This window comes from Mustelus asterias, chromosome 13 (assembly GCF_964213995.1).
Source record: "Mustelus asterias chromosome 13, sMusAst1.hap1.1, whole genome shotgun sequence".
Taxonomy (NCBI): domain Eukaryota; kingdom Metazoa; phylum Chordata; class Chondrichthyes; order Carcharhiniformes; family Triakidae; genus Mustelus; species Mustelus asterias.
The window spans coordinates 56,448,709-56,465,061 of NC_135813.1; the positions used below are offsets into that span (position 1 = coordinate 56,448,709).

Genomic DNA, 16,353 nt, shown 5'->3' on the forward strand with positions numbered 1-16,353 from the left:
CTTTATGGCTCTCCCAAGCCAATTTGTAAATGTTTATCCTTGCAGAAGGAATTAGAGCAGTGACTTGAGGATGAAGAATGTTCAAGAATCACCACGTTCAACAAGATTGATGTATACTCTGTGCCAACTTCAACGAACAACGAAACATGCCTTCTTTAAGAGTTTCTGATCGCTTCCTCCACCGCTTTGGCCGCCTTGGATCCTCCATTAGTACTTTATCATCAAAGCCTGTCAGTTCAATTGTTTCTGACTGACTGGTGGGGCCAGCAGAGAACCATTCTGGTTCCTCTTCAGTGTATGAATCACATCGTCTCCGCTCACCGAAAATGCGTTTCCCATCACCATATTCTCTCTGCAAAAACAAGACGACAAACATTTGTTGGCACAAGTTAATTTCCTTTGGGAGGAGGCAATGATGCAAACCACTTAAATTATGAATACTTAAACAGACTGCAAGCACTGAAAAACCAGTGGAGCATTTCAATGTCATGTTTATAATTGCTACATGTGAACATCTCAGTTTGAGCCTTTGGGGACCAAAGTTCGATAGGTTACCATCCTGCACAACAAATCATAAAATCCCTGCAGCACAGAGGCCTTTGAGTTCATTGAGTCTGTCGGAGAAAACCGACGCAGACACAGGAAGGCCGTGCAAACGCCACACAATCACCCAAGGCCAAAATCAAACCCTGGTCCCTAGCGCCACTGTGCCACCATGCTGCCCATAGGCATGAAGGCAATTTAATGCAACAGCAGGTGCATCATAGAGGGGCGGGTCAATGGCTGCAAGTATTCAATTCACATTGCTTACCCTTCAATAACTAAAGGGACTGAAGAAGTGACAATTTAATACTCAAGTAATCAGCTTCATGCAAAGTCTTGCCAATTCACTACAAGTGAAACAAGAAAAAGAATGCTCAAAAAAAATGGTGAGCTACCAGTTCAATGTCGCCATAGTCCAAATGGATGCTGAAACGTTAGATCCGTGATCCCATAAAGAGGCTGTCTAAGGCCTCTTCTTCAATACACTCAAATAATCAATTTCCAAATGAGCTTCCAGTCCAGGCCTCAAATGGACATCTACTGCTACCTTTTGCAGCTACCTCATCTTAAACCTGCCCAGACGCCAGGTCCCATTCCTCCCTCCAATACTGCCCAGAGAAATGAATTTCAGTTTTGAACTTGACAAGTGGTTTGATGTCACTTACATAATGTAGAAGGTGGCATACAAAAGTCAAGTGAAATCTAGTAACACAACTAACCCGGAAGCGTTTTTCCTTGTAATCGCGATCTCTCCCCTCTCGCACATCTCTGTCACGCAGGTCTTTGTCACGGCCATCTCGATCAAAGGTCCTTGATGTAATTATCCGTCCACTGCCAATTCTCCGCTGGCCCCCCAATCCACGGATATTTTCATTTTCTTTATTTTCCAATGGGCTTCCAGATCTACGGGAGTTAGGAGTATTGATCACATGACAGCCTCCACCAAAGCTCCGGCGCTGTGGACTGAGCACAACATCAATATCTTCTTCCTTGATTCTCTCTCGTGGATCTAGAGAGAAGAGACAACTGATCAGAAATGTACCATGGGTCTGAAAATATCTTGCTCAATCAGAAGCTCTATTTTGGCTAGTTTTCCCAGTGAGGGGCAACATAGGTTACTGCTACAGCACGAGCAACCCTTTGATGTCTCTATCAGAAATGGGCTGCTGCAAGCACACAATTTGAAGAGCTTGGAAGCACTTGTATTCCTGCAACTGAAATAATCAGAAGCATATTACAGAACAGCAATCAGATCTGGGAGCTTAAGGGTCTCTTAGTTTACCATCAGCAACTTTAGGAAGGAAAATTCAATTCCTGAACTCTTCCAGTGAACTAGCATTTTCTAATTCAACAAAGGTCAGAAAGATAAAATAGTCTGTAACAATGTTTCACAACCATTTAGCTAAAAGAGAAGTACGGGTTAACCAATGACCTCCACAGATTTATTAAAGGCAAGCTTTATTTTATTTGAATTCAATGAACAAAGAACACAGCACAGGAACAGGCCCTTCGGCCCTCCAAGCCTGCACCAATCATGTGTTCCTAACTAGATCATCCGTTTGAATCCCTCTATTCCCAGTCTGTTCATGTGGCTATCTAGATAAGTCTTAAATGATCCTAGCATGTCTGCCTCAATCACCTTGCTTGGTAGTGCATTCCAGGCCCCCACCACCCTCTGTGTATGTCCCCCGCATATCTGTATTGAACCTTGCCGCCCCCCCTTTATCTTGAACTTGTGACCCCTTGTGTTTGTCATTTCTGACCTGGGAAAAGCTTCCAACTGTTCACCCTATCTATGCCCTTCATAATTTTATAAACTTCTATTAGGTCACCCCTCAACCTCCATCTTTCCAGGGAGAACAACCCTAGTTTACTCAATCTCACCTCATAGCTAATACCCTCCATACCAGACAACATCCTGGTAAACCTTTTCTGCACTCTCCAAAACCTCAATGTCCTTCTGGTAGTGTGGCGACCAGAACTGGACACAGTACTCCAAATTTGGCCTAACCAATGTTCTATATAACTGCAATATCATATGCCAATTTTTATACTCTATGCCCTGTCCAATAAAGGCAAGCATGCCATATGCCTTCTTCACCACCTTTTCCACCCGTGCTGCCACCTTTAAGGATCTGTGGACTTGCACATCCAGATCCCTGTGTGTCTATACTCCTGATGGTTCTGTCATTTATTGTATAGCTCCCCCCTGCATTAGATCTACCAAAATGCATCACTTCGCATTTATCTGGATTAAATTCCATCTGCCATTTCTCCACCCAATTTTCCAGCCTATCTATATCCTGCTGTATTCTCTGACAATGTTCATCACTATCCGCAACTCCAGCAATCTGTCGTCCGCAAACTTACTAATCAGACCAGCTACATCTTCTTCCAAATCATTTATGTATATCGCAAACAGCAGAGGTCCCAGTACAGAGCCCTGCGGAACACCACTAGTCACAGACCTCCAATCAGAAAAAGACCCCTCCACTGCTACCCCCTGTCTTCTATGGCCAATCATGATGGCCAAGCCAGTTCTGTACCCATCTAGCTAGTTCACCTTTGATCCCGTGAGATTTAACCTTTTGCACCAGCCTGCCTTGAGGGACCTGGTCAAATGCTTCACTAAAATCCATGTAGATGACATCCACGGCCCTTCCCTCGTCAATCATTTTTGTCACCTCCTCAAAATACTCAACCAAATTTGTGAGGCATGACCTCCCTCGTACGAAACCATGTTGTCTATCGCTGAGACTATTCAGTTCTAAATGTGTATAGATCCTATCTCTCAGAATCTTCAACAATTTCCCTACCACGGACGTCAAGCTCACTGGCCTATAATTACCCAGGTTATCCTTGCTACCCTTCTTAAATAACAGGACCACATTTGCCATCCTCCAATCCTTTGGGACCTCACCTGTGTCCAATGAAGAAACAAAGATTCCTGTTAGAGGCCCAGCAATTTCATCTAGTCTCTCTCAGTAATCTAGGACAGATGCCATCTGGCCCTGGGGATTGGTCTACCTTAATGCTTCCTAAAACACCTAACACTTCCTCCCTTGTAATTGCGATTTGTTCTAACGGGTCTACATATCCCCCTGAGACACTACAATCAACGTGTCCCTCTCCTTTGTGAATACTGATACAAAGTATTCATTTAGGATCTCACCTACTTCCTCGGGTTCTAAGCATAATTTCCCTCCTTTGTTCTGGAGCGGTCTGACTGACAACCTCCTTGTTCCTAACGCATGTATAAAATGCCTTGGGATTCTCCTTAGTCCTGTCTGCCAAGGACATTTCGTGACCCCTTTTTGCCCTTCTAACTCCGTTTGCATTCTTTTCTACTTTTTGTATTCCTCCAGTGCTTCATCTGTTTTTAGCTGCCTGGACCTCATGCATGCCTCTTTTTTCTTTTTGATTAGACTCAATTTCTCTGGTTATCCACGGCTCTCAAATCCTACCTTTCCTGTCCTTCCTTTTTACAGGCACATGCCTGTCCTGCACTCCTATCAACTGCTCCTTAAAAGACTCCCACATGCCAGATGTGGATTTACTCTCGAACAGCCTCTCCCAATCAACAGCCACCAAATCCTGCCTAATCTGGCTGTAGTTAGCCTTCCCCCAGTTCAGCACCTTACTCATCTTTTTCCATTACTATCCGAAAGTTTACAGAATTGTGGTCACTGTTTGCCACATGTTCCCCCACTGAAACTTTGATGACCTGACGGGGCTCATTCCCCACTACTAGGTCCAGTATAGCCTCCTCTCTAGTTGGACTGTCAACATATTGTTCCAAAGAACCTTCCGGGACACATTTTACAAATTCCTCCCCGTCCGGACCCCTAGCCCCAAGGGATTTCCAGTCTATATGAGGGAAATTAAAGTCTCCCACTACAACAACCCTATTTTTTTACATCTATCCAGAATCTCCTTGCATATCCATTCCTCAACTTCTCGTGGGCTGTTGGGAGGCCTGTAGTATACCCCCAGCATAGTGACTGCACCCTTCCTGTTTGAGCTCTACCCACAGTGTCTCGTTACATGATCCTTCCAAATTGTCCACCCTCTGTACCGCTGTAATATGCTCCCCCACCTCTTCTAGCCCCTCCTCTGTCTTGCCTAAAACACTTATACCCTGGAATATTCAGCTGCCAGTCCTGTCCTTCTTTTAACCAAGTCTCTGTCATTGCAACCACATCCAAGTTCCACGCATGCATTAAGGCTCTAAGTTCATCGGTTTTGCCCGTTACGCTCCTCACATAATTGAAGCAGATACACTCCAGACCTCCAGGCCCACTGAGTTCATCCTCCCCCAGATTGTTCTTCCTCTTAGGTAGCCTTGTCTTAGCCCCATGCTCGCCCCCAGTCTCTACGCTTGCTGACCTATTGTTCTGATCCCCACCTTAATGGGATTAAGGAATGCAGTAGATACAACTATAATGCAATCTCTTATGGTTTAAGAAACTACAGTCACAAAAAGATAGCATTTATACAAAACTGGGGGTAGGGCCTGGGTGGGATTGTGGTCGGTGCAGACTCGATGGGCCGAATGGCCTCCTTCTGCACTGTAGGGTTTCTATGAACATATAACTGATGTTCCTTAGTTATAGGAGTTGAAAGGGATTCATTTCAATGTCAGTCCCATGTTGTTTTCAGGTTTTTGGCATGTTAAGGACAATGAGAATTGCAGCACAAATGTGAACAGCAAAGCCAGGATAAATATTTTTTTTAAATTAAGCCTAGATATAGATAGTAAACTGGCAAACAGAATTTGCAAGGAATCATATTTTGGAGCGAAAGAGAAGGATATGGAGACCACCCAAGTTCCAATGCATCAACTGTCTGCAAGTGAAGTTCAGGTAGTTAGACATTCAAAGGCTTAAAGTACAGGAATAACATACTGGTTGCAGTTTAGAGCATTTCATTGCTACAAGAAATTAGGATCACAGATGGAATCAGGGATTGAAGTTGTAAGGATAGAGCAATGATAATAGGAAAGGCAACAATGGAACATTTGAAGTGGTCATTTTTAAAGACATCAAAATTCTGTTGCAAATATGGTAAGACTTTTTTTTTTTATTCATTTGTGGGACATGGGCTTCGCTGGCTGGGCGAGCATTTATTGCCCTTATTCAGGGGGACAGTGGAGTCAACCACATTGCTGTGGCTCTGGAGTCACATGTAGGCCAGACCAGGTAAGGACGGCAGATTTCCTTCCCTAAAAAAGACATTAGTGAACCAGATGGGTTTTTACAACAATTGACAATGGTTTCATGGTCACCAGTAGATTCTTAATTCCAGATATTTTATTTTTACGAATTTGAATTCCATCTGTCATGACGAGTTTCAAACCTGGGTCCTCAGAACATTAGCTGAGTTTTTGGATTAATAGTCCAGCGATAATACCACCAGGCCATCACCTCCCTTTAAATTAGTACTTTCCTTATTGATGCCCCAACTATTCAGTCAGGGAATCAATAAGAAAGGCACTAATTTAAGTTAACCAAGTGAGGAGTTAGAAAACACTTTGCACAAAGGATTATTGGAACAAAGAATACATAAGAGTTTATGCATAGGAGGCAGCCATTCATGTCTATGCTGGCTCTTTGCAAGTGCCAATCCCACTCCTCTAGTCCTGTGTAGTAATTCAGCCAAATGTCAGTTCCCATCACCAGCACCCTTTATTGTACACCAAAGGGCGATGCCTGCTGCTTACAGGCAAGTCCTACAGTGAAGACTACCTACAACTCTGGTCTGGGTAAAGTAACAGGTTTAAAACCCCTACTCACCACTTGGCATCGAGTAAGCCTCTGTGCACTCAGTAAGGCAACTTATGAAGCCCATAGAGAGATCTATTAATGATTCCCTCATGGCTTTTGTGACCACCATTACATTGAAAATTCTCTCCAATTCCCTTTTGCAAGGTATACTTGAACCTGCCCCATCATGTTCAAACAGTGTATTCCAAATCAGAGGCAGTTGCTTTGTAAAATGCAGCATTGTTTGGATGCTGCCATGGAGTGGGCAATGCAAAAACCACTAGATCCTTCACATTAGGAGGCATACAGTCAAGGGAGGAGCAGAGTGACGTGTACTTTTGATTACTCTGCAGAGTCAGCACAGATATAGGATCAAATGGACACCTATAACTGCCATCACATGCTCAGGACATGTCAAGCACTTGAAGGCAATGAGTTCAATTTTGAAAAGCAATTCTTTCTGTAGAAAAATGCAATACCCAATGTGTATAACAAACTGAGAAACAGCAATTCTGCTGACTACATACTCAAAATTAACTAGTCAAGGACAAAATGTTGCCAAACCAGAACTGCCTCAAAGCATTTTCTGAAAGACGACACTGCTAAATATGCAGCCACCCCTAGAGCAAGAATCAATGCCATTACCCTTCTGACTTGGCAAAGATCAGGTCACTCTGATCTGAACTAAATCTGGGATCAGACCATTGCTTCTGTCAGCCACCTGGTATGGTCAGTGTGAAAACATTTGGACTCATACAATTTCTGACATCTCTACTGTATCCATATCCATTAAGGATCCCGACCTGGTAGGCACCTTGGCAAACTCCTCTCTCTTTCCCCCCCCGCCCTCCCATGTATAGTTACATCAGCGATATTACACTTTCTAAAGGTTACTAGCTTTGATTCAAGTTGCATTGGAAACATTAACCTCTGCTTTACTGCGTTTCTGAATGACAACTAAACAATTCTGGCCATCTGGTGAACTTAAGCATGTTGGGCAATTTGACATTTCTAGCAATCCTTTGATACCATTTTAGATACTGCCAACTGGTTAGATCTGCAATGAGTGGCCAAAAATAAATTTCTACTGGAAAAAATGTAGCAGAAATTCAATGCACATCTGAAATCATGGTGGCAAATTTAATAAGCAGCGTACCAATTTGGAGTGGTGGTTGTCAAACTCCCCTAGTGTTGTGGCAAATGAACACCTGCTCTGCAGTTTAGCTTGGATAAGGAGAAAAGGGCAGAAGGGAAACACGTGAATTGTATAGAGGACAAATGGCACATCTTGCTGTTAACTAAACTTCAAGTTTGCACTGCCCTGTTGCATTTTATACCATGTCAGACATTCAATTCTGGATCATCCATCTGGCTTTATATTCTTTGACTGGTCTGATAAGATATGGAACAGTTATCTAATATCCCAGCTGCCGAGGCATGCGAGTGAGTTTGGGGTCAGAGGCAAAGTAAACTTCATGAATCCCTTGGACGTTCTAGGGATGCACGCCAACTAGTGTGTTGAAAAGCTGGCAGCACAGACACTGCTGGCTGGTTTTGTCAATTCTAAACCCTACACCTACATAAGTTCACTTACACCCATCAGCCTATAAGCGATCAACTACATTACACTATTTCTCGACAGCACAGCGAATAACTTGAAATATGTAGGATCCAAGCCCATGCAGCAGTGTGAATTGGAAGCCACTGAATTGTTAAAAAAATTGTTCCTGGTATGTGAAAGTCACTGGCAAGATGAGCATTAATTGCTCCTTAATTACATGATCTGAGTTGCTTGCTAGGCCATTTCAGAAGGCTACTGTTTGCTGTGGATCAGGAGAACAGGTTCTCGCTAATGGAGATTAGTGAGCCAGCTGGGTTTATGTTTGGACAGTCTAGTAGTTCCATGATTTAGCAAGAATACCATTTAACTCCCCAATTAAAATTTCCTTAGATGCCAAGGTGAGATTGGAACTAGTGTCCCCAGAATAGGCACCAGGAACCATATGCCAATTTAATGGCAAAGTTCTCAGAACTGCCAGTTCAAGAACAGATTTGCCCATGATTCATACACTAATCCCATTACACAACCACCTACAAAACTTACAGGAGAGAAACATGAGAATTTAAAATTGGTATCAGTTTCCCCAAAAGGTGAGGCTTCAGCCATGAAAAGATACAAACTTGACTCTGCCAAGCATCATTATTATGTCTTACACCACTCACCTGCAATTCTGCGTTTGAGAACTGCCCTGTCCAGATCTGAAGCATAATCCTTCTTAGTTCCATCCGATGGTGAACTCCTACCCGAACTGGGATACAAAGATGCATGCCACTTCTCAGGGTCCCAGATCCCTTCACTACGGAAACCAGAATCACCAGGTAGAAATTCATTAACCTAAAAATTGACTTCTTAGCGTTGTCAAATATAAATGAAGGGTTTCACTGCTTGGTGTTTGACACAGCAGCGTGAAGCTAGGGGACTAGCTTAACGTTTTGCATTTCAAAATCTAAAATTATAGATTAACTTTTGTAAGCATTTTCAATCCTATGGAGTTTGAATACAGCAAAGATGGCCATTTGGTTCATCACACTTGTTCTTTCAGAGAGCAATTCAATGAGTCATACTTTTCTCTACTCTTCCCCCACAGGTAGATATGTTCTGAAGTATCAATTTCTTTTTCAAGAAGCTATTGAATCTACTTCCATCTCCCTTTCAGGCAGGGTGTGCCAGATCACAGCAACTTGAAGTTTTCATGTCACCCATGGTTCTTTCAATTGTCTTAATTATGTATCAAATGGCTGCCAATGCTTCTGCCACTGAAAAGTATTTCCTTACTCAAAAAACCCCCCCACAATTTTCAATACTGTTAACAAATCTCCCTGTAACATTGTTAGACTCCAGGAAAACCACCCCATTTTCAAATCCCTGCACAATACAAATACATAATGTTGGTATTTTCCTCTGCCTCCTCTCAAAGACCTAACATTCTATCTGAAGTGTGGTGCCTAGAATTTGAAGTGATACTATAGCTAGGGCCTAAACAGTGAAAGAAAAATTGCAGGATTCACAGCAAACTCCCTGTATCAATTCCTCAACTAGCTCATACAGACATGACTAGGTGGCCTATTTCTCAAAATTGAGAAACCATATGAGTACTGGGCATTAATGATAAAACTTCCTTCAGTGTTGGTCTTGGCCTTCTTCCCAAGAGAGTCAAGAGCCCAAGACAAAACTGGTAAAAATGACTTGGACAGAAGACATCATAATTATTATTCTTCACTATAATGCAAGCATACCATACTGCTAAACACTGTACACACTGTAGACTACCATTTGTACAGCTGATGGCCAATGGAGGACATCTAACTTAACAAATGAATATGAAAATATTGCAGTCTTGATTCTACTACCCCCGCCATAAACAGACATCACAAGTAAATGATCTTTGAAAAATCAGGTTTAGGCATTAGGTACTCAGCACTTGGAGCAAACTTCTGAAATGAAACTATTTGAAAACAAATGCTGCTCTGAAGGTGCTGGCACATCTGTTTTATGAATATGCACTGGGCATGTTGAAACCAAATTGTAATTGCCACTGAAGTGTAACTATTGTCAAAGTAACTTAACTAGCAGCCATGTTTACTACACTAGCAATTATTTCAAACTGACTGAAATCTCATCTGTTTCATGAATTAATAGTTTGGAATTCACTCATTGCCAAGCAAAAAATTCACTGAAATGTTAATTTGATGTTTACCTGTCATATTTTTCCAAAAGGCATGCTGGTCTCTGTTTGGCATATGGGTACTCTTTGATTTCTAGTAGTTTTTCCTGCACAAAGGAAAAGGTTATAACTACTTTAGAAAACATACAATGTGGAGCTATTACTGAGCACATTACATATTTCAGAATAGCTACAATAACACTGCCATATTATGGTTAAGATGAAGCTTCTGCAGTTTAAAAGATGGAGTACCTCCTCACTCCCCCAAGAACAAATCATGAACACCACTCCCGCTGCCACAAGTACGGAACTAGGTTTTTTTCCCACAACAGCTATGGACCAGAATATGCAGATTCATCCACCAGATCATGTAGATGTTGATCCATTACAAACACTTTGACAGCAGACTAGGAGATCCCTAAACCGGTTCTCTTCCCACTACTCTACTACTTGTGATGGAGCCCATGAACTGCTAGCAAGCAGTCTTATCACCTGGAAGCTTATATCAGCCAGAGGTTCTCACCTTTTGTGTGAAATTGAAGCTTAGTATTTTTAAGGCCAATTTCAGGCTCGCTGCCCACACCCCATGCAAATTCCTACCTCCTCTTACTGCTCCATGTACCAAGCAACCCAACACTACAAGCTTTGCAAGAGAATTTCTCAATCTGCAGCAGAATTCAATCACATTTGGTGCCAGAATTGAAAATTGACAGGGGGTGGGGAAGACAAAAAACCTTGGGAGGAGCCTTCAGCCATATTGCAGACGACTAGGGAGTTGTACAGTAGTCCCAAGTTTGCAGGAGGCACCTGGATTGTGGAAACGTGTCAGAATTTGGGAAGCACGATTCAACCCAGCTACCTTCCATTGTACCCTGCTCAGTAAAATGATCTGGGGATGTTGGACCAACTCCAACACGTGTGGCTAAATTCCTGGACAACTGAAAACCAAACATGACAGCTCGGAGGATGCAATGCTCAAAAAGACAATTTTGGAACCCTGCAAAGGCCAACATAGTGTTAAGGATGCTTCAGCCTGTAGAGCTTTATAGCTTTGAATAAGCCAGAATATTAAACTTTACTTGAAGATGAGAAATTTAATGCCCTGGCAAGACGAGATAAAGCATCCCAATTCCCTCAGGGTGCCCATTATGGAGCTTAGATTTTTGATGCTGAAGTTAGCACTGCTGCCTCACAGCACCAGGGTCCCAAGTTCAAGTCATGTCTTGGGTGACTGTCCATGTGTTTTGCACATTCTTCCATGGATGGAAGGCATGGATTTCCTCCCGCAGGGTGTGCAGCTAAATTACCCATTAGTGTCCAGGATGTGGGACTTGGATGGATTAACCATTGTAAATGCACAAGGTTAAGGGATAGGTCGAAGGGATGGACCTAGGCAAGCTGCTCTTTCGGAGAGTTGGTACAAACTCAAATGGCCTCCTTCTGCACTGTAGGATTTCTAGGTAGTGAGCAGCAGCATCTGGGCCAAGTCACTAGCTTAAAAGGGGGAACACCCATTTAAAACCCATGACTGGGATAGTGGTGCCAACAGAAACCGGCTCTGCTTGTGAGCTTTCCCATACCAATTCTGGTCTACTCCTGCAGCACTCTGGATTTAAAGTGAAGCCTGCCTCCTCCCAATTGGTCCAGGCTCCCACTGCCCATCTGAAAATTTGAAGTATTTGATTGCGGGGTATTCAGAGAAGGTACAGGGATACAGGTAGTAACTAGGTGAATCATACCACAACTTGCAAGTGACTTAGTCACTGTGATCCAAACAGGAAATGCTTAGTTAAGCCCCAAACACAGCCCAAAACAGAAACTTATTCTGAACTAGATATAGGAAAGATACCATTAGGGAGGACAAAAAAATTGCCATTTACAGGCAACATGGGAAAGAGAATCACCATTGCTTTGGTGAAGGTAAAACAACATCCAAAGTTTAATTTCCACAATTAAATAATGGAGAGGGAGTTGATAATGCTAGTACAGAGGGTGGCATGTATAGACTGAAGATATTTAATAAAATTCCATGAAGTAGACTTGACAAAAGGAATACAGAAGTAGCAAGACGAATATGGAATTGAAGACGACAAAGTACATAACATTGACGAACAGTTGTTAGACTGCAGGGAAGCATATTGCGGCATTCTCCCTGCAGGGTCAGTATTAGGAATACTTCTTTAAATATATTCATGACCTGGACTTGGGTACTGTCAGAGGTTTACAGCGTGAAAACAGGCCCTTCGGCCCGACATGCCCATACCACTTTTTTTTTGAAAAGCAGTAAGCTAGTCCCAATTGCCTGAGTTTGGCCCATATCCCTCTATACCAATCTTACCCATGTAACTGTCTAAACGCTTTTTAAAAGACAGAATTGTACCCACCTCTGGCAGCTTGTTCCAGACACTCACCACCCCGAGAGAGAAATAACTGCCCCTCTGGACCCTTTTGTATCTCTCCCCTTAAACTTATGCCTTCTAGTTTTAGAGTCCCCTACCTTTGTGAAAAGATATGACTAACTGATCTATGACCCTCAGTATTTTATAGAAACCATCAAGTACCCAGTAGCATCCTAGTAAATCTCTTCTATACTCTTTCTAGTTTAATAATATCCTTTCTATAATAGTGACCAGAACTGTACACAGTATTTCAAGTATGGCCTTACCAATGTCTTGTACAACTTCAACAAGACATCCCAACTCCTGTATTCAATGTTCTGACCAATGAAACCAAGCATGCCGAATGCCTTCTTCACCACTCTGTCCACCTGTGACTCCACTTTCAAGGAGCTATGAACCTGTACCCCTAGATCTCTGTTCTATAACTCTCCCCAATACCCTACCATTAGCCGAGTATAATTTCATGTAGTGAATAGTGAAACGAGCAGATATGTGGCAGTTGGCATTTAAGGTGGAGGGGCTACATAAACTAAAAGCAAAACTTTAAAAATGGAGGGTGCTGGAACCAAGACCAGAAGTTCCACATTCACCAATCTTTGAAGATGGCAGGACAAGTTGATAATAAAGATGCTAAGAGAACAAAAACATAAATTGAAATTTTGATGAAGTCACATATCCAATTCTAGGCTACAATTTTATTAATACAGCACCAAGGTTGAGACATTTCAGCTACAGGTAGAGATTAAAGCAGCTGTGAATGTTCTCCTCATGCCACAGAAGGTGATAGGCTTAATGCATTCAAAATTATGTGGGGTTAGTGGAGCAGATAGAAGTAATAGGCTCCACTGGCAGGAGGGTATGGGCCACAGACTTCAGAACCAGAAGGTAGAATGGAGGATTTTTTCTTCCTATTAACAGCAGCCATGTTATGATCTGTAAAGCAGAACCTGGAAGGACAATGGAAGCAGCTAGTTACGATCAAAAGGGAACTGAATATTTAAAAGAAAGTTTGCAGACCTATGGAACCAAGCAGGAAAATGGGACAAATTGCATAACCAAGGCAATGGCCTATATAGTCTTTCACTATTACAGTTTCATGGATCAAGTGGCGTAGCATATATTGGAACAAATGCAAATTATTTCAATAGTAATGCAGCAAACCCCTCACTAAATGTGTCGGGAGCTTGCAGTAGTGCAGACACTAACTGGTTTTTAGCAAACATGGACAAGAGGGACCATGAACAAGATTCACTCCTATATTAGTAATGATACCTCCGGAAGGTGACCATATGGTGCTGTCAGGTCAGGCTCAGTTGCCTAAGCCTAGCTCATATGCAAGCAATGAGCAAGTATAGGGGACAATTCCAACTGAACCTGCACACAGGTGTCTTTGGTTTGTTCATATTGATGCACCAATGTCCAACAGTCCACAAATTCCAATCTGTACAAGAATTATTCATACTCCAACAAGCTATTACTTCCAAGTTCAAATGCCAAGTTCGACAATCTTTTAAAATAGAATCAAAATTTTAAATAAACTCAAAGAACCAGCAATTATACCAAATCCCATTAGACTACTAGCCTGCCTACAAATTATAAACATTCCCAATCAAAAGCAGTTGTACAATTCAAATCTCTTCTGTTAAAAGCTCTCTGGACCATCTACATTCAAGGGGTGTTCAACAAATTTGTTCTGCATATGGCCATGGCACACTTGACTAGAAAGTATCCAGAATAAAACATTTTCCCATATTGCCATCTTCTGCCTTAACACGAGATTCTAGGCTAACAAACAAAAATCTGAAGATGTTACATGTTCCATACAGTCAGTTGTAGCAGGACACTCAACCTGAACATGCACTTTAGGACAATACAAACTGGTTCCACGTTGAAGACCTACAGCTGCGAATAGTCACAATAGCTGCTGATATTGCATTTTACCTGCTGGGTGAAAATCTAAGAACTTTCACCCTAACAGCACTTGGGTGCATCTACACCACAGACAACTGCAGCAGTTCAAGGTGGTAACTTGCAGCCACTTGACAAAGGCAATTACAGATGGGAAACATGAGCAATACTCATTTGTTGTCTGTATGTCAAGGATTGATATTTACATCCAAGATTAAAAGATTCTCTTTGTACCATCCCTTTGACAGCTTACTGCAGAACAGAGACCCTGGCATCAGATCATACCATAACAGCTCCCTCAAGTCAACTGTTCAGATGACTTTGAGCTATTAAACCAACTCAATACAGCCAAGTGGAAACAATTAAGCAGATACTAATTACACTTGGCTTGGCTAGACCCAGCAGGGCCACCAGGACACACTTTCAAAAATAGTTCTCGACTGGTAGAACAAGTTCTCTCAACCTGAGCATTATGACTCATTATTGCTGAAGCAGAGAATTAATGCTTGCAGGCTCGAATATCATCTGGAAAGACAGCAGCCATGTCAGTTCCTTGTTACAAATGTTTTATAAGGCTTGTCACAAAAAATGTATTCGCTGCCATATCATACTTACCTTGGAATATCTATATGTTTTTTTCCTACCACACATTCTCTGTGGGTCAATTAATGGCTCTCCATTTTCTTCAATCCATTCTTTTTTATCCATGGCTGCTGTAAAGGATTAGGAGCATAGACCTTTAATCAAAACATAACTTTAAATGCAAGGAAATCAACTGGAGTAAAATTTAAAAGCTCCTGCTCTTTATCTTGGCATCACTGAATACAAGATAAGTGATCAACTGAAGTTACAAGTTCAAACGAACTAAAAAGCCACCCAATAGCGATATTACATGATGGTAGAGGCGTTACTAAAATTAACTGTACAGGAAACAGGTTGTCACTTCACCCAATCTGTGAAAGCAACCAGTCATTCTTCCATCAACGAATAAATCAATCTAGCCCAAACAAAAAGGCAAGATTAAGCACATATTTATGATGCTGGAACGGCCAAGGTAGAATAGGGACAGTTTAGGACAACTATTGAATTTCTCAGTCGATAAAGCAATGGATGGGAGAATAAAAAGCAGCTGGAATTACAGAAACTACCGCCTCTTGTCACAACAGCCAGCCCAGGATGTACCTACCTGCGGGGAGGACACACACAGACTCACTGTCCCGGACCAGGCCTCTGGGAGAGGGGGTGAAGTGGGACGGTGCCCACCCCCCCTCTCCCCGAGTCAGAGGGATGTGGGTGGGGGGGGTGTTGGTTAGAGCTGCCCTGGCCTGCCGGGGATAGGGAGAGAGAGAGGCTGAGCAGCGGCCCGGCTCCCCGGGACACAGACAGGGGGGGAGGGGGGGGGGGGGGAGGTGGTGGTGGCGGCGGTACAGGTAACGGTCGGCGAGTGCTGACTGACAGGCCGCAGGCTCTCCGCGCCCCGGGTTTGCCTTGCCCAGCTCAGCCGGCCCGGCTGCTCCGCTCCGCAAACAGCCGCCTCTCCGACAAGAAGCCGCCGCTCACACACCCGGATGTACAGGCCTACCGCCTGCCTGAACTTCCCTCAAACACACAAAGACCCCACCCAGACCCGCTCTTCCCAACACCCCCTCTCTCTATTTTTATTTCAAACAATCGCAATCGTACTCTTTAATATTTTTTTTTCTCTATCTTCCCCCTCCTCCCAAATAATAAAGGCGAAGGACCCTCAGGCCAATGTGATTGACGACTATATCGTATCCCGCTCAGCCAATCAGAGCCAAGGGGTGGGCGGGGACAGCTTACGTCATCAGACCCCTCCCATTCAGTATTTGTCTTATTAAAGGAGCTGGGGAAGATCTACCCAGAGACATCCACTGACAAACATGTCTTTTGGGTCGACGGGATTTTCACAATAACTTCATTGCAGTGTTAATATAAGCCTACTTGTGACACTAATAAATAAACTTATTCAGACATGCAACCAACTCCTTTGAATTG

At 42.8% G+C, this 16,353-nt stretch overlaps 1 protein-coding gene across 7 annotated transcripts in view; it reads right to left on the reverse strand.

The window, feature by feature from the left end:
* The window catches only part of eif4enif1 (eukaryotic translation initiation factor 4E nuclear import factor 1), a 47,690-nt gene extending 31,562 nt beyond the window's left edge, over nt 1-16,128 (reverse strand). For 2 of the 7 annotated variants that reach the window (XM_078226807.1, XM_078226805.1), the window contains exons 1-6: nt 15,524-15,928; nt 14,953-15,050; nt 10,064-10,137; nt 8,529-8,662; nt 1,263-1,552; nt 151-352 (exon numbers count right to left, since the gene is read on the reverse strand). In XM_078226807.1, coding sequence (XP_078082933.1) covers nt 151-352; nt 1,263-1,552; nt 8,529-8,662; nt 10,064-10,137; nt 14,953-15,045 — 793 coding nt within the window. In that variant the 5' untranslated portion in view covers nt 15,046-15,050; nt 15,524-15,928. Of the gene's footprint in view, nt 1-150; nt 353-1,262; nt 1,553-8,528; nt 8,663-10,063; nt 10,138-14,952; nt 15,051-15,523; nt 15,929-16,020 lie in introns of those variants that run through there. The other 5 variants (XM_078226811.1, XM_078226810.1, XM_078226806.1 and 2 more) reach the window with 4 other exon arrangements.
* Between the last annotated feature and the right edge of the window lie 225 nt (nt 16,129-16,353).